This window comes from Helianthus annuus, chromosome 5, assembly GCF_002127325.2.
Source record: "Helianthus annuus cultivar XRQ/B chromosome 5, HanXRQr2.0-SUNRISE, whole genome shotgun sequence".
Classification (NCBI taxonomy): domain Eukaryota; kingdom Viridiplantae; phylum Streptophyta; class Magnoliopsida; order Asterales; family Asteraceae; genus Helianthus; species Helianthus annuus.
This window is the reverse complement of record NC_035437.2, coordinates 9,962,721-9,988,062: the sequence shown is the minus strand read 5'-3', so window position 1 is coordinate 9,988,062 and position 25,342 is coordinate 9,962,721. Positions and strand designations below refer to the sequence as shown.

At 37.3% G+C, this 25,342-nt stretch overlaps 1 protein-coding gene across 1 annotated transcript; it reads left to right on the top strand.

Moving 5' to 3' along the window:
• Positions 1 to 21,179: 21,179 nt before the first annotated feature.
• LOC110939937 lies at positions 21,180 to 23,301 on the top strand. The gene is made up of 2 exons (XM_022181502.2): positions 21,180 to 22,132; positions 22,647 to 23,301. The coding sequence occupies exons 1-2, from the start codon at positions 21,431 to 21,433 to the stop codon at positions 23,289 to 23,291; spliced, it is 1,347 nt and encodes a 448-aa protein (XP_022037194.1). The 5' UTR covers positions 21,180 to 21,430; the 3' UTR covers positions 23,292 to 23,301.
• The last annotated feature ends 2,041 nt before the right edge of the window (positions 23,302 to 25,342 follow it).

Below are 25,342 nucleotides of genomic sequence, written 5' to 3'. Positions count from 1 at the left end.
TTTTTAGGTCACGTTGTGAGTGAGCGTGGTATCCAAGTGGATCCCGCTAAGGTAGAGGCGGTCATGAACTGGCAAGAGCCAAAGACGCCTACCGAAATCCGTAGTTTCCTGGGATTGGCAGGATACTACAGGAGATTTATTGAGAATTTTTCGAGGATTGCTGCGCCCTTGACTTCCTTAACCAAGAAGAAAGAAAAATTTATTTGGGGTCCAAAGCAGCAAGAGTCCTTCGCAGTTCTGAAGCAGAAGCTAAGCAACGCACCTGTGTTGACACTACCTGAAGGTACAGATGAATTCGTAGTTTACTGCGATGCATCACACACAGGCATGGGGTGCGTGCTTATGCAGAAGGGCAAGGTGATTGCCTATGCTTCAAGGCAATTAAAGGTGCACGAAAAGAATTACACCACTCACGACTTGGAGTTGGGTGCCGTTGTATTTGCACTGAAATTGTGGAGGCATTACCTTTATGGTATTAAATTTGTGATTTATTCTGATCACAAAAGCCTCCAGCACCTGTTCAATCAGAAAGAGTTGAACATGAGGCAGCGCCGTTGGATGGAAACCTTGAATGACTATGATTGCGAGATCAGGTACCATCCCGGCAAGGCGAATGTAGTCGCTGATGCCTTGAGCAGGAAAGAAAGGGTAAAACCTATTCGAATCAATGCCAAGAGCATTGAGGTCAAGAACAATTTAATTGAAAGGATATTAGCTGCACAGCGAGAGGCTGTGTTGGAAGCTAATTATCCTAATGAAAAGTTAGGAGTAACTGAGGAGCAGTTGACTCTTAGCAAGGATGGAATCCTTAGACTGAACGGACGTATATGGGTTCCGGTTTATGGAGGACTACGAGATGTTATCCTCCAGGAAGCCCATAGTTCCAAATATTCTGTCCATCCTGGTGCAGACAAGATGTATCAAGATTTAAAGGCAAACTATTGGTGGATAGGCTTGAAAAAGTCTGTGGCCGCCCATGTAGCAAAGTGCTTGACTTGTGCTCAAGTCAAAGCCGAGCACCAAAAGCCGCCTGGCTTACTACAACAGCCTGAGCTTCCCGAGTGGAAGTGGGAATGTGTAACTATGGACTTCATAACCAAATTACCCAAAACCAGGAAAGGAAACGATACAATATGGGTCATAGTTGATAGGCTGACTAAATCAGCTCATTTCTTACCCATCAAGGAGACGTATAGCTCCGATATGTTAGCCCAACTGTATGTTGATAAGATTGTAGCCTTACACGGCATACCTGTGACTATTATCTCCGACAGGGATACTAGATACACATCTCACTTCTGGAAGAGTTTCCAGCAATCTTTGGGCACGCGTTTGAACTTCAGTACGGCTTACCATCCACAGACGGACGGTCAAAGTGAGCGTACTATCCAAACGCTAGAAGACGTGCTTCGTGCATGTGCGATCGATTTAGGTGGTAACTGGGATAAGAATCTACCCCTAATCGAATTCTCCTACAATAATAGCTACCATACCAACATAAAGGCTGCGCCTTTCGAGGCATTATACGGTAGGAAATGTAGATCGCCTGTTTGTTGGGCGGAAGTAGGAGAGGTCCAGTTATCGGGACCAGAGATAGTTTTCCAGACAACGGACAAGATTGTCCAGATACGGGAACGTCTCAAGGCTGCCCGCGATAGGCAGAAGAGCTACGCTGATCCCAAGCGTAAGGATTTTCACTTCGAAGTGGGTGAAAAGGTGTTGCTTAAAGTGTCGCCCTGGAAAGGGGTGATGCGTTTCGGCAAGAAGGGCAAGCTGAGTCCGAGGTACATAGGACCTTTTGAGGTCATTGAACGTGTCGGGTCAGTTGCCTATAAGTTGAACTTGCCTGAAGAGCTCAATGGAATTCACAATGTGTTCCACATCTGCAATCTCAAAAAGTGCTTCGCCGATGAATCATTGGTGATTCCACACACGGATGTGCATATAGATGAGAGCTTAAAGTTTGTAGAAAAACCTTTGTCGATTGAAGATCGACAGGTGAAGAAGCTTCGGAGAAAGCACGTACCGATTGTAAAGGTCAAATGGGATGCTCGTAGAGGTCCCGAATATACGTGGGAAGTCGAAGCCACAATGAAAGAAAAGTACCCCTATTTATTTGAGTAAATCTCGGGCCGAGATTTATTTTAAGGAGGTGAGGATGTAACACCTCGAATTTTTGTGTCCCATAATGTGTTAACACGTGTCATTTGATTACACGTAGCATTGATATTAAATAAAGGACTAATATTGACAAACCTTGAAAGAATATAAATTCGAGAGTTATAAATGTCAAACAAGGGTAAATATACTGTATAGTAACCCTAAATGGTGCTTGTACCTTCAAACGAATAAATCATGGATCGTACGGAAGCGGAACGCGGAAGAAAGTGAGAGATTACAAGCTACAGGGGTTAACTGTGTCAACATGTTTAATAATACATCTGAGTGACCCTTTAACGCTCCCGAGGCTTTGTAACAGTATTATACGCTCACTAGAACATATTGTATAAATTCCGCGAAGTTCCGTTTTAAAACGAGAAAGTTATGATCAAATTCGTATGAGAAGGGTTAGAAGCGTCAACAATGAAAGTTACGGCTTTCTGAATAATTAATAAACTAACCGGGGACTTAACAACGCGGGTAAATAACACGAGGTCCTTAGTTGTAATTAACCGAGGGCCAAACCGCAAAGTTACCCCTTCAAACCCGAAAGGTCAGGTTAATAATTACGAAAGATTTCGTTATTTATTACCAGGATTTCGTAATGATTATAAAAGATTTTAAAAACCTGAAAAACAGGCCTCTCGCTACCCGCGTGATGTTTTGGCCTTAGTTGAGGCGGGCCGCGAGCCACCTCCTTTACGCGCCTGAAGTTTGAATCTCAGGCGACCCGTGTACAAATGCATGGAAACTCCCATGCGGGCCGCATTAGACGCCCAGATGCAGAATGTTTGTATTTTCTTGCCTTTTGAGCTTGTGAATGATCAAAACGTCAATAAATGAGGCATGGGCACCCTATAATCGACCCATGACCCTCTAGGACACATGCCAACCATCCATGACCAGTTGTAGGGTGTTGTGTGATGATCTTGGACCTTGACTTTGGCTATAAATAGCATACTTGTGTTCATAACTTTCATCACAACACAACAACACTTCTCTGGTCATTCTAAAGGCTCTCAAGTGTTCTTCATTGCTCTCTAAGCAAGTCTTAACTTCTGTAAGTTCTTTAGAACCTTTGTAGTTCAATTTATGCTTAGAAAATCACTAGAAACCAAACCGTCGTAAATACGGTTTGACTTTAAAATAAATCCGAGATGGTTCAGTCTTATGACGAATCAAAGGTAGTTATGAGTTGGTATTAATGTGGGTAATAAACCTCTAAAAGGGTTCCCTCTGATCACCACTCTAACTATGTCAAATGTCGAGTCAAACGTGCACTTAAAAAGTCAACAGAAAGCTATTTTGCCGTTTTATACATAATCTGTAATGTATAAGCTATGAAACCTGTTTTGGCACTCATAAAACATGATATTAAGTATATAAACTTGTTTACGCTCGTTTGAATCGACCATTTGCTATATTGACCCGGTTCGGAGCCGAATGTCGCAAAAGTTTGACTTTTGCTTTGACTTCAGTTCTGACCCATTTTAGTGAGGTATAGATATGCCTTAGGACTCTCTTAGGACCAGGTTACATGATGGTATAGACCACTGTGATCGGTTCATGAATTGTCCGAGTCTTTTACGCATTTCCTTTAATCGCCTAAAAGTTGACCGTAACGGCCTTTTAAAAATAAAACGAGTATTTCGGACACGTGAACAGACCATAACCTTGCTTACTAAATTATAAACATGTCCTTAAAGTTTCACGCCAATCCGAGGTCTAGAATGAGAGTTATGCTAAATAGCGCAATTAAAGTAAACTTTTGTAATAAACGGCGCAATTAGCATAACGCCCACCTAAACCAAGATTTCGTCACCAAAACTTTTACCCACTGTTATAAATTAATATTTTGGGAATTTTAAAGATTTTTAATAATTTTTACCTTGCTCATAACCTGCGGTTATGGCTACGGTTCGGTAAATACCGAATATGCCCTTTTCGGCCAAAACTTGAGTTCTACAAGGTCTTTTGACCCGATTCCAGTTGCTACTGATTTTAAATAATAAATAAAGTATTTTAGACTTTATTAACTACTCGGGAAACTCAGATTTCCTGTAGAACTCGAAAAGCTCTTTAAAAGTCTTTAAAATGACCGAAAAGCCCCTACGGGGCATAATATTAACTTAAACTCGTTACGGGCACCACGGAAGGTATCCTACTGATACCACAACCTCTTTAAGGCATATTGACTTAGGAAATAAGCGTAAGACTCTCATGGTTAACCGTTTCGCCTATTGAGCGCACGGTTCGGCTTATGAAACTAGTTTTCATAAATAAGTCGATACGGGTCAAATTATATTATTTGAACCCCAAAATCCAGAGTGTGAACCTTAAACCCATATAAAACGAGTCTCTGAACTTGTTGGGTCATAGTCACACTCCGTTCTCGGTTTTCGCCTTTTCGCGCGATTAAACCATATTTATATTCCGGAACCAACCGGTCTAGGCTACGGCCAATATAAAGACCCGTTAGGATTCTAAGAGGTTAATTAAAACCTTCGTTCCAGATTAGGAGCCAGTAAAAGCTATCGGTGATTTAATCAAACTAAGGAATAATACTTGCAAAGGTAAATACTTTTAACTTATTTCCCCTATACGGGCTTGGGTTACGGTATAATAATACCGCTTGATTGAGCATCATATCTTCCATCGCTGAGGTGGTTAATTGAATAATGTGATAGGCTCATTTAAACAGTTTTGTTTCTTAAAAGCCTTTGGGGGGTTAATGACCGTTGTCCCGGATATCCTTGGCATCATTTTACGAAATGGCCACGACCATCGACATCCCGGTGTAGGCGTACACCCGGTATATATTGTCGACATTTAATTAAAAGACGTAGCCGTTGGTTTCTATACTACGGTTTTACGCAATGTGGTGTGTCTATTAATCTTTAACCCGGCACGACCCGGGCTACTGAACGCATAAAAGAACATGTAATACGTTCACAAGATTTTAATAATTTTCCCAAGTTATAAAAGAGTTTGTGCCTTGTGCATTCAAATCAATTTTAATAAACATTTTCAAATGTGTCAGTTGAATGTATTTACCAGTGTAAACTGACGTATTTTCCCCAAAAAAGATTAAGTGCAGGTACTATACGAAATTGGCTGGTATTAGCTTCCTAAGCATCACGAATAGTCTCGCAAACTCGATGCCGTATCTGAATGAACAATATTTTATTATTTTGATCCGCTGTGGATACATTCGACTTCTGTAATATATTTGATATTACCACCAGAGGTTGAAGTACATATTTATCTTTAAAGCTTCCGCTGTGCATTTATATAATTGTGTGGTTTGACTATATTGTTGCCATCTACGTCACGGTAATCCCCCACCGGGCCCACCGGTGATACACGTGGAAATCGGGGTGTGACACTCTCTCTCTTAAACCCTCAGGCGTTGTTCCTTCGGTTGGGGTCGTAAACACGCAAAATCGGGTGGCGTCACCGTGTTCCGCCGTGGCTCCGCTACCAGGGGCGGTGACCAGCCGCCACTCCCTCAGGATTCTGTTCCCAGACTCTCTTTGACTCTCTTTTCTATCGGTAGACATCTGCATGTCTCAATATATATATCACATGCATAACAACATGAGCACACATGTGAAGTGTGGGTGATGTGTCAAATAACCATCACTAGGGGTGTGCAAAAAACCGAGTTAACCGAAACATAACCGATAAACCGAACAAAAAAAAATGAACCAAATTAAAAACCAGTGGGTCGGTTAATGGTTTTTTTGAAAACCGAATATAGCGGGTCGGTTATGGTTATCAATGTTTCCATACCCACCATAACCGAACCGAACCGACATGTAATAAATCTTTATAGGATTTAGGACTTTTCACCAGTTTTTTTTTTTTAATATTTGATGTTTTTTATTAAAGATTTTTAGTATTTACGCATTATTTTATATTGTTTTGCGGTTTTGGTTGAATGTTTATTTGAATTTATGAAATATATCACATCACTTTATTTGAATATTCAGTGTTAATATTATAGATTACATGTATTTTTAATACTATGTAATATACTAACATATACAAATATGCAATAACAATTTATTCCATGTTAAAAAATTAACATATCTAAGCTATGTTAAATACACGGTTAACCAACCACAAGCGACCCGCTATAACCATCAAAATCGATTAACCATAACTGCCATAACCAATCGATTATGGTTATGGTTATCCATTAACCGACATAGCGGTTATGGTTATGGTTTTAGGATAAAACCAAGCCAAACAGACCCATACACACCCCTAACCATCACCAAACAACTTAGGTCTAATGAATATGGCACTATTCATTCATTTGTATTATTATCAGATATAGATTGGTAAAAGTTGTTTAGTTTAATTCATTTTAACTTAAAATAACACATCACATGATCAAATTATAATTTTGTAAGCTTTTTTTAGTCAAAGAGGAACGTGATGTGTGCCAACGTGTTATGTTATTTATTTATTTACTTTTATGTTTTGTTAATTAGTTTGTTAGGAAATAAAGAGAAGAGTGGGTTACCCATATTCTCATGTCACGTATCACTAGGAAATAGGGGTGTTGGTTTATTGAGTAATTTTAGCAAATAGTGGGTTAGTGTTTGTATGGTTATTTATAGTCAGTATGTTAAAGTTTCTATATGAAGGAAAAATTAGAGAATTATCTCAACTCTTGTTTCTTGCTAATTTCTTTTGAGCTTGATCCACTCAACGGATTATCTATAAATTGATTGGTACATATCAGTTGGTATCAGAGCGGTCTTGATCCCCATCAATGGACGCTCTTGAAGTGAATGTTACATTTAGTCGGATTGAGTCGACTCTTTTAGAGATGACCAATCTTCTAAAAATGGAGTCCCAAAGATGGGCAACCTACAGCCACACCGCTTCCGCCGCGACACCACCACTTGCCTCACTACCACCGAAACAAGCTTCCGCCACTGCACCACTTATCCTGTCACCCGCTTCTGCCGCAACACCACCAGCCGTGTCACCCGTTCCCACCACACCACCACAAACCGCTACCCAACCGCTACCCAACCGCAACCAACAGTCCCTACACCAACACCAAGACAAGCTCCTTCGGTTGTACCGACACTAGCTGTGAAACGGGCATCATCACCCACACCGTCTGCAGCGAAAGCAACCCCAAACCTTGACTGGCGCCCACCGTGGGGCTTCACTAAAACTGCTCCGAATGCTGCTGGGAGAACCGAGTGGCGGCCACCGTGGTGCACCGCTAATGATCCGACTTAATCCTTGAGGACAAGGATTGTTTAAGTGGGGTGGATTGATGTGTGCCAACGTGTTATGTTATTTATTTATTTACTTTTATGTTTTGTTAATTAGTTTGTTAGGAAATAAAGAGAAGAGTGGGTTACCCATATTCTCATGTCACGTATCACTAGGAAATAGGGGTGTTGGTTTATTGAGTAATTTTAGCAAGTAGTGTGTTAGTGTTTGTATGGTTATTTATAGTCAGTATGTTAAAGTTTCTATATGAAGGAAAAATTAGAGAATTATCTCAACTCTTGTTTCTTGCTAATTTCTTTTGAGCTTGATCCACTCAACGGATTATCTATCAATTGATTGGTACATATCAGAACGTGACTCGTTAATTCTTTAATTCAATGAAAATAGAATTTCAAAAATAAAGGCAAGTAATGGTTTGTGTTTGTCATACGATTCTTAGTAGACAATTAGACATCTTTCAACATTAAGAGTACTTTAGTGTCATGAAATGAATTTGCTTAAAAAAACATTTTCAAATTAATAAACTTGGTCACTATAGGGTGTTTGGGATTCCTTTTCAACTTCTCCTTTTTAAAAAATCCTTCTCAAATCCAGAAGTGAGAAATCCTTACTTCTCAAAAACTCCTTTTTGAAGACATAATTAGTACTGAAAGTCCTTTTTCATGGTGTTTGGAATTCCTTATGCTTCAAAAGTTCTTCTCAGATAATGTTTGGGTTTCCTTTTCCTTCTCAAAAATCCTTATAAGCTCCAAAAGTCACTTTTAAAAGCAATCCCAAACACCCCTATATCTACCCACGCATGACGCCACATGAACAAATAAACAATTAAAGGAACATAAAATGGTATTTTGCTAAGAGTTTAATATCTACGCTCAAGCATCAAATTGATAAAATACTTACCACACTTTTAGCTAGCAGTTGATAGAGGCGCAAGCTTCTTATATAAGACTAAAAGTGACAACAAAAAAAAACTTGTTCAAAAACCGAAATCGGCAAACTCACCAAAACCGGTTCGGGATCCAAACCGGTTTCATCTTAAACCGGTCCCAACCCTATTCAAACCCTTGGTTCCCCCACCGGTTCCCCCACTTGGCCTCCCAACTGACCCGAACTGATTTCGAACACAAACCGATTCTCGACCCGGTGAAACCGGTTTTGACCGATTTGAATGTAAGAGAATAATATTTTGACCGTTGGGGACCCCTTTTCTAGCCGTTTTTGCCTAAAAATTCATCATTTTGCCATTACATGTTAGTATAATTAGCTAGTGGGTGTACTTGGTTGATCACAACTTACAAAAACGTAAAACACGTTCTCGTCTCGCAAAATGGTTCACTTCACAGTTAGTTGCATTTTTAGGCATATTTTTCCACATTTTAGCATACATCTTTAATTGCATTTTACGCTTTTAGACTATAGATATTACATCTTTTTAGAAAATACACATTTTTATAAGATGGAACTACTTTGGTTTATTTTTTGTTGATTTTGTAGTAAAGAGTGATTGTGTGGGATAACTAAAGATTTAAAAAGATTATGATGATAAAAGAAGCTCAAGACGGCTATGTCATGTTCGGTTACGAAGAAAATGAGGTTAAATGATAGATTCTAACGATATAATAAAAAGGATTTCAGAATTAATGTCTAATTATATATATACTTAAAAGGCTATGTCCAATCCGACATAGCCAAGTGTCGTTTTGTGGTTGGCCACAAGAATTTATGCCTTTAACCCTTAACTTTGCTAATTTACGTGTTTAGTCCTTCTACTTTTGCTTTCCTAATATACATATTTAGTCCCTCAATTTAATAAATTTTATTCCTCATTAGTTAACTTTGCTTATATACATGTTTAGTCCATCTACTTTAACTTTGTTGATATACATATGTAGTCACTCTACTTTTACTTTTATTCAGTTATGTTTTTCACCTTAAAGAGTTTTTTTCTCTCCCTAACGTGACCGAAGCCAAACCAACTGAACAATATTGTTTCCGCTATCAGTATTATCAGAACCGATATATTATTTTATTTTAGTATTTTGTTTGTTAGTGTTTTTTATACATACGTGGACATTTCGATGTCCCTTTTCCAATTATTTTATGTTATCTTTTTCGGTTGCTATACTGAGTGTTGGTACTATACTGATAATCAAACTCTTGCCGTAATGCGTGGGGTAAAATTCCTAGTTAAACTAATTAGACAATTAATTTACTGGTGGGCCTATATCCAAATTGGTAAGCAATAATTAAATAGTTTTGAGTTGTTGGACACTTGGACTTGGACCAATAATAACTTAAGCTTTAACTTAAAAATCCAACAACTCAAATGGGTTTTGCGGTGGATGGCCTGCTACTGGGCTGATTTTTGTAGTGTACTTGGCTCGAGAGAAAAAGAAGAAAAGAGAATAGAAACGTAGGATGATTAGGAACCGTGCAAACATAAAACTCAAATATTTAGGAATTTTGTGATTGGGATCCTTATCATCAAATTTTAAAAGAAAAGGTTAATCTAATAACATATAAAGTTGGATATGAGTTTGAATTATTTATATATGTACTAGAATATTTGCGTGATTCGGCAGAAAACATAAACACTATTAGAATGTGCATTGTTCAGTTGTTCCAATTATCATTCTCAATCGAAACCGAAATTATCGGTTAGTGTATTTTATTAACCAATCGATTTTTCGGTTAATTAGTTTGGTTTATTCTGTTAGGCTGACTGTTAGTCTATTTTATTAACCAATTAGTTTTCGGTTAATTAGTTTGGTTTATTCTGTTAGATTGATGGTTTTTTGTTTCATATTTGTTTAATTCCGGCCAGTAACCAAAACCAAATTTGGGTTAAAACTTTTGCTTAGAAATGCATGAAATTGAGGTATATATATGAAATGGATGAATAAATATATGAATTGAAGGTAATGGATGAATAAATAAATGAAATGAAGAAATAAAATATGAAATACATGAGCTCAAAGTATAAAAACGAGAAATATATGAAAATATGAATGGTTCGGTTCAGTTGTTTTTTATTAAACGAGGGTACAAAAAAACTGATAAGCGGTTTTAATCCAGGTTTTGGTAAATCGATTTTAAGTTAATTAAGTCTTTGGTTGATTTGGGTTTGGTTTCATATGTTTTAAGTTCGGTTTTGGTTAACGGTTCAGTTATTGCTCATACTTAGACAATACTAAAATTAAAGAGAATAACATACTCCTTTTTATGGTGTAATTTTTTCAAAAACAATTGTAACATCCGCCGAAATGGGTACTAGAAAAATCCGACCTATTTTGAAAATCGGGTTCAAACCCTTGTAAAACCAGAATATTTTTTGACAAAATTGCACAAATCAATCTTTATGTTATACCTAAATTGAACTTCATACCTTTCACTATGAAATCGGCGAAACTCAACATTTATGTTCATGTTTGGTTACATTCTATAACCTTTACAACTAACGTCGTCCAAAAACTCAGTTAAGTTACCTCACATACTTTGCATGTGAGGGTACTATGGTCTTTACAACATAAAGGTTGATTTGTGCAAAAAATATTATTTAACATAAAGATTGATTAGTGCAAAAATACTCTTATATATATAGTAGAATATGTTTTTTGCAAAAACATTATTATTTGTTAATAATTATACATATATATATATAGATATATATAAACACACACATATATATATAAACATATATAAAAAATTAGTTTTAAATTTATTTTATAAAAATTCTGATTTTAATATTTTTATAAAGTATTTTTTTATGTATATGTAAGTATGTGTTTATAAAAAAAATATTAGACAAATTCTAAACATGTAAAATGTAAATAATACAAATGCAATTGGAAATAATAGTATGTTTTAGCACCTAGAATTTCTTTATTTGTATTTGAGTGAAATTTTACAAAGATGTTTAAAATGTATTTTAAAACTCTTAAGTTACCAATATATACTATGAAATTGAATCAAATACCTTGGTCATCCACTTGTAAAAGGTATTTTTTTGGCAAAAGAAGTCCCAATGTTCATCCCCATCTAAAACATGATCTTATCATGCTCGACAAGCTTTATGCAAAAGAAGTTTCAATGTTCATCCCTAGGGATGGAAAAAATACCTGAGTCCGACACAAATGGGACGAATATACCCGATACCCGACGGGTATTTGGCCGGGTATGGAATTAGTTTTGAAAATTTTCGCAGGTATGGGTCGGGTATGGGAATAGGTGATACCCGACCCGATTACTCGAAACCACATACTCATTTACCCAAAATATATACCCGAGTTTTTAATTTATAAGTTTTATTTTTCATTAACTTTGTCTATTAGTGATTTATTTTAGTATGTTCATATTGTGAAAAAGATAAATTTTCTTTTAGTATATGTATTTGATAATAGTATTTATATTTTGTATGTTGTGAAGTATATACATATAGGGTTAGGGTAAAATGAAAACTTACGCGAATTGTGAGAACCTAGAGACTCAGCCTTACGAAAGGTTTTTTCAAAAAAAAAAAAAAATACCAAAAATCCTAAAAAAATCAACTTTTCCAAAAAATATATCATAAGTTTTTTACAGCTGCTGTAAGTGGCCGGAAAACACCACTTCGAATTTTTTTTTTTAATTTTTTTCAGCAATCTTTTCTAACATTTTAATCTAGGTCTGTGAAAAAAATGGGGCCAAAACTCGCACGAGAAGGCCGAGTTCTCACAACTCGGAAGGGTTTTCCCTTGATCTTGATCCTATACATATAAGTATATAAGTATTATAAAGTTATATAATAAAACTTATATGTATGTAATGTGCATTTTTTTGTTTATAATGTTGTTGTATAAATAAAATTATAAAATATGAATCCCGTCACTTTTAAAGACAAAGGGCACACTTTGCAATCCGATGTCAACATAAAGGACGAGTTTTGTAATTTACTCTTATTATGATTTTGCATAAAACAAGCATTTTATTCTTCTTAATTTGAGTATGATATTTATATATTTTTTTTAATTATACAAAATTAACATGTTACGTGATTATATATCATTACATGATTAAACGTTTTACCAGTATTTGTGTTTCTGTGTTGTGTTTCTCACTGCATTGCGTAGACACCAATGTAGTATTTGTGAAGATTAATAATTGTAAGAAAGCATATATAAGGGTGATTTTTGGTAGTTTATAAAGCACGGTCCCATTAATAAGACTATCCGTTGTCGCTCACTTGACAACCCAGATTTATCCTCTAATATTGCGACACATGGTGTTGACTAGAAGCCTATTCATCACCTTACTCACTCGCGCATCCTCTCACTTGAGCCTGTTGTGGTTAACCTCTGCTTGCCCAAGCTACCACACCCCAAAACACCCGCTCACCCATGCTACCATGCTCAGTTTGACCATTCGCGTTGGCGCTAGCCTGACCGTGTTGTGATACTCGTGAGCCAGATGGCGGATGACGCGGCTAGCGCGAGGTGCTCACCCCTTCCACAAAATGCAGCCTAATTAGCTAAGAAAGGCTAAAACTTATTCAACGTATTTTGTGGAGCAAATGGAATTCATTATTCTCTCAACAAAAAAAAAGGTGATTTTGGTAGTACTCTAGTGAAGAATAATTGTAAGAAAGCATATATTTAAGTTTCTTTATCAATGGAACTCCAAAAAGGTGATTTTGGTAGTTTCTAGAGCACGTTCACATTGATAATTATTAGCTAAAAAAAGGCTAAACTTATTCAACGTATTTTGTGGAGCAAGACTACCGAGTCAGCTTATCGTGAGGCCATAATTATTCAAATTTCAATTGGCAAGATTTGTGATCTATATACGAAGACGTTATTTTTGAATTTTTTGAATCTGAATATTCTTTTCTTGAATCTCCCATGTTCGGAAAAAAAGAGAACCAGTAGAGTGTCTTTATTTTATTCATCTTTATTTTAATTCGTTTGAGAGATCGACATTAGAGGTTGAATAAGAAAATACATCAATTCAAAGTTTAAGTGATATTAAGGTAAATTTGTTTAGAAAAAAAGAATCTCTAATTTTAATTAGTCTACTTACAAAAATATTTATATAAACTTATTATGATAGAGGGATAAAGAAAATTAAGAATAAAAGGCTTATTAAAAAAAAAGTTTTCATTCTGTCTACACCTATGAAATGGACAACCGTTGAATACTTTGATATTTCAACATCCTTTCAAGTTTCAATGTTTGCATATTCTATAATTTTTAATATGCTAATTAGGTGTTAATATTAAGAAAGTGTAAAATCTTGTTTTAACATGGTGTATACGGGCCGTATAAGGTTATACAGCCCGTATAGAATAAAATGAACTGACAAAGTCTGTCGGCGTAGCATTTGTCAGTTTATCTTATTCTATACGAGTCGTATAACCTTATACGGCCCATATACACCATGTTAAAACAAATATTGGTCGTATAGGATAACTTTATATGGGCCGTATAATAGTATATGACCCATATAGATAGGATTTCCTTTTTTTAGTTAATATTCGGTTTCTATCTGGCAGTCTATATAGTGTTCAAAACTATCAAATCGAACGTCTTCTGCTATCAAGGAAAACGGTTTCAGATTTCTTTTTACTTTGGACATCAATTGATGTTGATGTCCTAGTTTGGTGGTTTGTTTGAGTTTTCTTCTGATCGTGCAAGTCATCTATCATGAGTCGTGCTTGCTAAAAAAACACAATGATTATCAAGAGTCTGAGTGTTGAGCTTCTTGTTCTCAAGTTCATAATGATTATCAAGAGGCTGAGTCTTCTTTCTCTTTGAATAAATGAGATTCGTTAAATGAAATATGTGAAATGTCGGTAACAATCTATGAAACTTTCAATAATAGCATCATCCCATCATAAAAAGAAAAGGTAAGAAAGGGCCCTTTCTATACAAACACTCCTATAATCTTGTTTTAATGACCATTCGATCTGACAGTCTATGTAGTGTTCAGAACCATCAAATCGAACGAATTCTGCTATCAAGGAAAACCGGTTTCAGTTTTCTCTTTACTTTTAAATAAATCCCATTTCACACATTCGTGTTCGTCAATTGGAAATCAATTGATGTTGACGTCATAGTTTGGTGGTTTGTTTGAGTTTTTCAACCTTCCTTTTCCTTCAATTTCCAAAACATTTTCCCCAAACGAACATTCTCGATATCAGAATATCGTGTTGGCCGATAATAATCCTAAGTTTCACATGTTGGCCGATAATAATCCTAACTTTAAAAATTCCCTTCAACGATCCAAACTTGTAAGAATTTGACCCCATTGATCTTTTTCCAACATAGGTGCACTTAAATCATTTAAGGAGTCTACAGGTGCACTTGAATCTATTGAGAAGACCAAATTCTTATATGTTAGAAAAGGATTAATGGGAGCCAAATTCTTACAAGTTTGGGATCGTTAGAGTGAATTTTTAAAATTGGGACAACTATCGGCCAACAGGTGAAACTTAGAATTATTAAAATTCAATAACCCTAATTTTTTATACTAGGAAACGAGTTAGTAAAACATATCATTACTCTGGAAATAGTTTTTAGTTAAACATCAAATTTGATAGCAACTTTAAATTTATATTTTACTACTTATAAGAATAAACAGCTTAATGTAAATGAGCTGAACCCTAAATCTTGAACCTAATAATGTTACAAAACTTTTGCTCGACTTGTTAGCTTATATGAGTTTGAGGTTAAATTGTTTTTAAGCCGTATGTATAAATCTCAAGCTTTTGACGCGTTAAAATTTTAACGAGTCAAACTCGAGTTCAATTTGTTTATTTTTTATCTTTCTAGTTGACTATATTATTATGATGCATTAATATTAATATTTATAATTATAATATATATACATGCTATAACAACCCTCCTAAAACACCCTAAACGCTCTAGTTATACCCCGTATACTCATAAATGGCCCTAAATAACATTAATATTAATAAAAAACAATTAAAACAAATTATGCGGGTCACTCGCGGGCCGCGATAGGGTTCACCCTGGCTTCGCGGGGCGCGACCGAGTAACACCAGGCGAGCCCTCAGGCCGCCACGTGTCTAGGTGGTGAGTGCAAAGCGTGATATGTTTTTATTGATATTTTAAGCCCATTTTACATATTAGTCAAGTTTTAAATTTATAAAACACGATATTCTACTAACACTAAACACACACTTGGGCAAGTGCACCCATCATGAGTGTAGTGTAGCGTTGGTAAGATACCGAGGTCGTCCAAGGACACAAGAGCTTTTAGTACCGGTTTATCCTCAACGTCTAATCAATCTAAAATTTTTTGAGGAAAGTTTTAAAACATAAAAATAAAACTAAAAATGCAAAGATAAATAAAATGAAAAACATATAGACAAGATAGAATCACTTGGATCCGACTCATCTTTAATGTATCATTTGATGATTTTCGTACTTTCATACTTTTTAAGAGATTATCTTAGTTATAGTAGTAGGCCCCTCTTTTGAAGGTGACGTTACCCTGAACCCAGTGGTTTGAGTCAGCAGGGATACAATCCCAAAGGGTCGGAATATTGAAAGACAATTAAGTAAGTTATTAATGCGAAAAGTGGTAGGCCCCTCTTTTGAAGGTGACGTTACCCTTGGCTAAGTGGTTTGAGTCAGCAAGGATACAATCCCAAGAAGCTGGTTTAAAGTATTAATGGTAGTTTACATATGAGGGGTTCAAGCTATTCGCACCCCCGCCATCCAATACCAGTGGGTATTAAAGGAATACCTAGTAAGTTTGAACCAGGTCCTTGCAGAATCTATACATTCAACAAGGCAAAAACCTTACCAAACCATTACTGTAACCCTCGACCAGGTGGTCAACATACCTTTATATAGACCGCAAAGACATGAATGATGCAATCTTTTACTTTATATAGACAGTAAAGTAACCTCAACACACCACAGAAAAATGATAACGAAAATTCACCTTCAACATAAGAAACTAGTTATTAAAGTCATTAATACAAACCCAAATAAAAAGTGCCGAAAGATTAGAATCAAAAGTAATACATAAAAGACTTGTCTTCACCAAATGATGTAAGAGGCTTAACCAAACATGGTCTTTGATTGGCAAGAACCCTTACAATCAATCTTGGATCCTGAGACTACTACACACTCCAAAGATGGATGATAGATGATGGTGGTAGGTGTTGGTGTTGTACTGGTGGTGGAATGGTGGCAAAGTGGGAGAGTAGTGGTTTGCCAAGTGATGCCTTTGAAGTGAACCAAGCACCTCTATTTATAGCATGCACAGAGCTCTAGCCACGGCCCCGTGTCCAGCGGGCACCCCCCCTGTGGCCAGCCTTTTCTCTTTCTTCATTAATTGCAAGTGTCAGCAAAGAGCCCCACACGGTCCCGTGTCTCTTGGGCACGGCCCTGTGGTCAACTTCTATCTGTACTATCAAAATTTATCAAGATTCTGCATATCTTTGCGTTGACCACGCCCTGTGCTGAGCTGGGCACGCCCCTGTGGTGGGCGTGGAAGCTTCTACAGGTTTGTCTTTTGTGCAGACCCCTGACCACGCCCCATGCCCATCTGAGCACGGCCCCGTGGTCAGGCTTCAGTTGCCTTGTTTTTGCTTTGTGGATGCTGCCAAGGGGTCGAGCATGTCACGTTTATTCCTTCTTTTTGTATTTTTGTTGGTTTTGGCTGCTTATTTGCTCCTTTTGTTCGTTTAAGCTCATTTGGTCCTGTAAATTCAAAAGGAAGAAAGAAACACGGTTTTTCCAACATTAGTACTAAAAAGAGTTAGTTTTATGCCTCATTTGATGTATTTTGTATGTTGCATTTTGCACATCACTAGGTGCGTGTGAAGTCTAGTGAGCTGATTAGCCAAGGGTAGAACCTAGCCTAGGTCCCTCGCGGGCCACGAGGGAGATAGCAGAAGGAGTCGTGGGGCGCGAGCCACCCTATGTCTAGCCTACAAAAGGAGGCCGAGGCCTCAGTTCTCATCGTTCAAATTCTTTTCTTTCCTCTGTCTCTATAATAGCAAAGTATTTCTCGGGAATAATACCCCTAAAAAGCGAAGCTCTGCCTCGTTGTAAGTATTATAACCCCCGATCACGTATTTGTTACCCTACCCGATTGATCTAGGGCTCCGTAACGCATCAGTTCGTTGGAGTTCTGTCTAGTGTTGTATGGCTAATGTGATTTGGGTTATCTTACTAACACGTATGCATTGTTTAATTTTAATAGATAATAACTAGGAAAATCATCAGGAAGCTATAGTATTATCTAAGTCTACAATGTGAGTACATTCTCTTTTTGTAAACCCTTTTTATGAGTACATTCTCTTTTTGTAAACCCTTTTTGTGAGTCATTCTCTTTTTTCTACCAAACTGTTTTACAAAACCTCATATGTTCTCAATTATACTTAACAGTGATTGAGTCTATGTGTTCTACAATTGTTGTCGGTGTGTGGGGTTTTGTATACACTACTTATAATCCGTTACTATTTGACGATGAGTTAGCCAATGAGTAATATGACCACAGTCATGGAATTGTGGATTCAGTGAGATGACTAATACTGAATGAGTATATTGGTAGATATAAACATTGTAATCGCTCTCAATACTGTAAAATTATAAAACTTGTTTTGATTAAACTGGGATGCACTCGCCAGTATTTCCTGCTGATAAAATCTTTTTAAAATGCGTTTCAGGTAACTTAATATGAAGCTAATAGAAGCCAGCTGGAAAGCACTGAAGGCTTAAAGAAGTGGCTATAAAAGTTACCTAAATAAAAAGGAGTTTATGTTTTCAATAATTAGGGTTTATCCCTATAAATGTATTATGTACAAAACTTGGGGTTTATCTCATTTATTTATTATAAAAGCTTGGTGTTTTAAACTCTGGTAAATATTTCCTAACCACGGTCCTAATGTTAAATTTTGCTGCCAAATTAATAAGCACCGATACCACCGGCTCTGTTTGTCTTGCGGTCGCCCGCTTTCGGGGCAGGGGTCGGGGGTTGCGACACATGCTATAATATATATTTTATAGTTTTTTTATTATGGTTGTATGTATAATAATAACTAGTCTTAAGCCCCCGCGTTGTTGGGCGGGGGCCGCAAAACCGTGCTACCAGCGTTGCAGGGCGAGGGAGTAAAATCGTGCTAAATAGCAACTGAACGATGATCAAATCTGGATTTTTTTATTAAATTTTACTTTACGGTTTTTTATCCGGATTTGGCCTGGGCATCCTTGTCCTCAAAACCATGGAATTGTGTAGTGTTCGAGATGGTAGTCATAGCATGGGAAGGAATTTGCCAGTTCTGAGTAGTGGTGATAGCAGGATCAGTGATAGGGCGGGATCACCCCCTGTAAAACCGGCGTTGGCGTGCTGGTGGATTGTCTGCCTAGCGGGGGCCATATCCCATATCTAGATTCGGAAAATGAATAAATGAATGGGAGTGGGAATTGGGATTGGTACCTTTGTATCGCTAAAATTCTTCATGCGCTCTTGGCGCTGAGTGAGGCACTTGTGAAGATCTCGCTCGGGCTCTAAAGAAGCTGTAAATAATGGCGATCCTTGCAAACGAGTACGGGGCATACAAAACAAAAAGTGCTAAACCTAGAGGCACAAATTGCAATCAAGCAAGAAAATATCCCTAAAGGCTACGCAAATCAAAATAAGCACGAAAAAGTGACAATTAAACGAGTCGGTTGTTCCTCTTTTGAAAAAGGAACCACCAAGTTGCTCGCTTTCTCCTCCTTAAGAGGTTTGAAAAGCGAACCATCAATGTGCGATCTAACACCCATCGATTCTTTGAACCGATCTCTAAAATAGTGATAAACCATTTTTTTTTAATTGGAACCGGCTTGTTGCACTACCTATGAGATTGTGGAGTTTGCTTTGAGAAGATTTCACCTTAATGGTTCTATGAAAAAAAGGCGAATTTCATCTCCATAGGAAGCCCATTTGACACGAGATTTTTGTTTCATATCTTTAATTTCATTAGCTTCCATTTCCTCCATATTTTTTAGATATTCCGCCCGGGTCCATTCCTTCTCTTCTGTTAGGTCTCGGCTTTCCAATATGGTATCAATTTCCCCCAAGTCCGTAAAGGCACAATCTTTTGACTCCCCATTCTTAATCTTGTTCTCCTTTACCCACATCTTAATATGATTTCTAATACGTTTCAACTTTTTGGCAAGATAAAGATTGGACGGACCAACCAGGCCCATAAATTCCCCGACTAATTGAGTTATCAAGTCTTCAAAACCCCTTTCATCTAACCAGGAATTGAAGAAGCGAAAGGGAATATGGCCATAATTAAGAGGATCAGTCACTAGCAAGATACGAGCGTGGTCCGAAAGAAACCGGGGCAACCCCTTGAAACAAGCATCTGACCAACTATCAAAACAGTCTTGATTTAGAAACATTCTATTCAATTTGCTGAATTCCATACCTTTTTTTTTTTCTTAAAGTAGGTGAATTTGGACCCCATCATAGTGAATTCCAATAACCCATTAGATTCCACAAAATCATTTAAAAAGCGAGCCAAAACCAGGTCAAATCTAGAGTTTAACCTTTTGTTCTGGAACCGCACCGCATTAAAATCCCCCATAACAATCCAAATACCCGAAAACTGTTTTTTTCTAAAACCCCAATTTCATCCCAGAGAGCTTTTTTGGCGTTTGTATTTTTCGAAGCTTTTTAAAGTTTGACTATATGTTTTAACTAGATACTTTACATATCTTAAGGCTATGCGCGGGGGGGGGGCATGGGTTAGGACATTATTTGCCACATAGGACCATTAATCAAATGGTACACCACTCTCTCTCCTTGATTGATGGTGGTTCGCGTGAATTGAACTACGTTTACCGGGGCTCTCCCATTTGATGATTTGAGACAATAATACATTAAAAAAAGAGTTCTTGGATTTTAATAATCCTAAGTTTCACCTATTGGCCGATAATAATCACAATTTAAAATTTTCCTCCAATAATCCCAACTTGTAAAAGTTTGGCCATCATTGATCCTTTTCAAACATATAAGAATTTGGTCTCATCAATAGATTCAATTACACCTAGAGACTCCTTAATTGATTTAAGTGCACCTATGTTAGAAAAAGATCAATGGCGGCCAAACTTTTACAAGTTGGGATTATTGGAGGGAATTTTTAAAGTTGGGATTATTATCGGCCAACTGGTGAAACTTAGGATTATTAAAATCCAATAACCCTTAAAAAATAAAGAGGATAATTGTGGGTCATGATCACACCCTTAGGGTAGTGGTTTTCGATGGTGGATTATATATAGGTGATATAACACCTATGTGGAGGATCATGACCACACCCTTTAGCCTAATAACAACTCGGCTTATTAACACCGTGTGTGCTTCGTAAGCTTGATAAGGCTACATTGTAAAAGATAAAACTTTTTTTTATTATATTGAGCATACCATGTTCCGATCCTTCTTAGAAACAAACATAATTATATATTATATAATAATTATGAATTTGATATTACGACACCGACTGAATAAAATCAAAAGGCATGTGTGGACTTGGTAAAACGAGAATTTAGTGAGTTGAATTATTTGAGGTACAGTTGTACGGATGATCACCTCAAATTAGTCCGCAAATTCGGCCAATTGTCTTTTGCTGTCATAATACTTTTTCTTTCCAAACCTATGTATGAAATAGATGGATCCCACAAGTTCATAGGTCTAAGAGGACTCGGGGCGGTCTGTTATGGACTCCCGAGCACGCGTGATCACCCCCGAGCACACCGCCGCCGCCTCCATGATAACGCGTGGAATTTTAAACGCGTTAAATCCAGCACGCGTGAAACTTTGAGTTTTTTGACCGTTTTTTTTTTTGAACGTTGCTTTTTACCGTTTTTCCAACCTTTTTGACCGTTTGAATATTGATTTTTTTATATAAATACCCACATTTTCAATACACTCAATACAAAAAACCACTCAACAATTCTCACACTCAATACAAAAAATTCAAAAAACTCTCAACTATTTTACAAGAAATATGGAAGGTTCAAGCAAGAGAGGTGGTGGATCGAAAAAAAGAGGTGGCGGTTCGGGTACGAAGAAAATAAGGCCCAAGGTTCGAGCGAATCTTGGTGAGCCCGCTCGATTTAGGTTGCAAGACGAACCCGACCAAGTCCCACCCTTTCAAACCCAACAATACCCGCCCTTTCAAACCCAACAATATCCACCCTTTCAATCGCAAACGTACCATAACCAACCGTTCGTTCCACCGTTTCAACCTCACCAATTTCAATCGCAAACGTATCAAACCCAACCCCACACACTCGACCCTCTACTAGAAGACAACACCCTCATTTCTCATTTTGCAAAAGCGTGGAATGGACCACGTGAACCACAACCAATTCTTGACGAGGACGAGGAAGAGGAAGAGGAAGAAGAAGCGGAGGAAGAGGAAGAGGAAGAGGAAGAAGAACAAAATGTTGAGGTTCAAGAAATCGTTCCAATCGGCCGACAACCTTGGACGAGCGAGGAGGAGGTCTCGTTGACGAAGGCGTATTTGCACATCTCGGAAAGTAGGAAACACGGGAACGAGCAACGAAAGGAAGCGTTTTGGAGACGGGTTATTAATCATTTTATGAAACTTCCCGGTGCAAGGGTCCGAAACATGGACAAAATGACGTCGAAGTGGTCGGATTTGAACCGAAAAATGAGCCAGTTCAACGCTTGTTTCATTCAAAAGGTATGTTTTTTTTATTAAAAAACAGTTTATTAAAAAAAACAGTTTTTTTTTTTATAAAAAACAGTTTATTAATAAAAACAGTTTTTTTTATAAAAAACAGTTTATTAATAAAAACAGTTTTTTTTTATAAAAAACAGTTTATAAAAACAGTTTATTAATAAAAACAGTTTTTTTTATAAAAAACAGTTTATAAAAACAGTTTATTAAAAAAAACAGTTTTTATTATAAAAAACAGTTTATAAAAACTGTTTATAAAAAACAGTAAAAAAAAACAGTTTATTTTATAAAAAACAGTTTATAAAAAACAGTTAAAAAAAACAGTTTATTTTATAAAAAACAGTTTATTAAACAGTTTATTAAAAAAAACAGTTTATTTTATAAAAAAACAGTTTATTAAAAACAGTTAAAAAAAAACAGTTTTTTTTTTTTAAAAAACAGTTTATTATAAAAACAGTTTATAAAAAACATTTTTTTTTATAAAAAACAGTTTATAAACATTTTATTTTTTTTGTAGAGCCGAAACCCACAAAGTGGAGCGAGCGAGGCGACGATCATGCAACAAGCCACCGAAATGTATTGCACAACGTACCATAAGAGAACTTTTCCACACGTTGCGGCATGGCAAGTTGCGAGACATCACCCGAAGTGGGTCCCCGTTGAGTTGGTTGACACGCATGGTCCTACGGCTCCAAAAAATCGAGGCGGTTCGAAAAGAACAAAGACATCCGATTCGGGGAACTACACGACTTCCGCGTCGGATAACTTGCCCCAAATGAACTTAAACGACGAGCCTCTAGACGAACCCGATCAACCCCTTGACGAGCCCGTTGAGGAAGATACACCCACAAGGCCACGACGCAGACGAGGTGGTGATTCGTCAAGCAAAGGGAAGGAGGCGGTGGCGGAGTCGATCTTTAGAATCGAAGAGGAGAAAATGACCCAATACAAGATGGCCGAACAAAGAAAAGAAACAATGATGACCCTAAAAGTTGAACGGGAGCAGGCGTACAAGGAACACTTGAAAACGATCGAAAGACAAAATGATTTAAAAATCTTGTGTGAAAAACACGCCCATCTCGACGAACCGTTCAAGTCAATTGTCATCGAACAAAAGCGCGCGATTTGCGCAAAGTGGGGTTGGGAGATGCCATCGGTTTAGTTGTTTTTTTTAAATCGGTTTAGTTGTTTTTTTATTTGGTTATGTAATTTTTTTAAGGTTTAATGAAATTTATAATTTAGTGTTTTATTTTTATTTTCTAATTTTAAATTGAAAATTATAAAAAATGGGAGTGATAAAATCCATCACTAGTGATTCCACCCCTAGTCCATTTCTATCACTAGTGATAGAAATATGGTTGATGACATGTCATGATTTGATTGGAGAGTGGGAGTGATAGAATCCATCACTAGTGATTCCACCCCTAGTCCCCTAAGTCAATCATGACGTTAAACATGTTTCTAGTAACTTAACACGTTTTTTTTTTCTTTCAGGAAGGTAAACTTCATCAAAAACCGGTACACCCAAGAATCGGGGACGCCAAATCAAAAACCGAAACAATTACATAACTACAAATTTACACTGATTATACAAAAATAGGCTTCGCTTTAGCTCTACCATTAAACTATAAGAAATCAACCGGCTTCGTCTCGATAATGATGTCTTCTATCCTTGTCTCTTTGTTGTTGAAAACAAGTCTATTCCTCGCTCTCCAAATACTCCAACAAGCAATGATAATGATGTCGTGTGTAACTTCCTTTTCTAACCGAAGCTTAACACATTCATGAACAATATTTTATTAGGGCTCCTAAACGTACCTCTTTTACCTTATTTTTACTTGTTATCTCCTTCCCCTAAAGTTCTAATATAAATACAATCCAACCTTTTATTTTCTTTTTATTTTTTATAACACTTGTTTGCATGAGGGTGTAAGCGGTGCATGCCCATTGAGATTCCCCCCACCCAATCATGTTGTGTCATGTAATTAATTTCCCTCTCATTCTTGTCTATTGTCCAAAAAACATAATGGGTGGATGCCTAAATTGAGATTAGGCAAACTAATTTAAAAAAAAGGGTGATTGGTTGACGAGAACTGGGCCCCACCACTTACCCTCACCTTTGCCGCAAGCGGCATCTTCTCCCAGAAAAGTGGACTCCCGATCAGCAAAAGGGGTGGTGGACTCCCGATCGACAAAAGGGGTTGTCAATGGGTTTGCATAATCCACCCCTGAAGGGGTAAGGTCCCAAAAACCCCATAAAAGGCGTTGGGAACCATACCAAAACCTTACTGATCAAACCTTATACCTTGCGCGGCCGCGCACTGGTCTTACAAACAGAGATCTAAAGAACAGTCAAACTATCAACACTTGCGCGCCCAAAGGGAATCATAAACCTTTGCGCTTTCTCCCGTAAACAAAGGATGAAAATCCTGAGATAAATACTCCCGCCTTTATATCCGGACTTGGATATTATTTACCCAGACTTGAGAATTATTTATCCACCTGTCTCCACACGATAAGGTGACACACCAGATTACAGCAGTAATCTTCTAGAAGGAATACAATCGTGCACCACCAAGACGGTTACAACCGAATGGACACGTGTCACCATCTCATACGTCCCAGGAATCACAACGGAAGCATGCAAATGGAGAGAAATCTCCACTTGATCACTTTACACGTGGCAGATTCCCAGCCTTCGATCTAAGTCACGATCCGTGTGCTCTCACGTCAGATCAGAAAGCTTAACGGAAGGAAGTGTAACCGCTTACGGGGTTAGCATCTTCCGTTAACTTTTCACTAACAAGGTTTCCCGCCCAAATAACTCCCGGCTATAAATAAGAGATAAAACCCAGGTATGAAACAAGTTACACACACTTACTAAATACATCATCTTCTTCTTCATTACCAATACTTATTCTCACACCGGAGTCGGGTCAAGGAGAGAACCCCCTTCTCCCCTTGGCGAGGCAACAGTGCTCTTTTTTGCAGAGTTATCGGAGAAGAAAGTCAATCGGATCTGAATCAGTCGGGTGGAAGCTAACCTTTTATGCGGATTCAAACCCCCTAGATATTTCGGTTTCGACCATTTATCTAGTGTTTCTTCATTGGCGCCCACCGATTCCTCTGTTTTTTCAGTTTTCATCTCGTTTCGATTCAGTTCCCTTTATCCTCTATTATGGCAGAAAATTCATCGTCTCATCGACAAACCGG

Coding starts and splice junctions, on each gene's coding strand:
- LOC110939937 (XM_022181502.2), top strand. CDS start 21,431: ATGGAAGGTTCAAGCAAGAGAGGTGGTGGATCGAAAAAAAGAGGTGGC. Junction 22,133..22,646: donor ACGCTTGTTTCATTCAAAAG/GTATGTTTTTTT, acceptor TTTTTTTTGTAG/AGCCGAAACCCACAAAGTGG.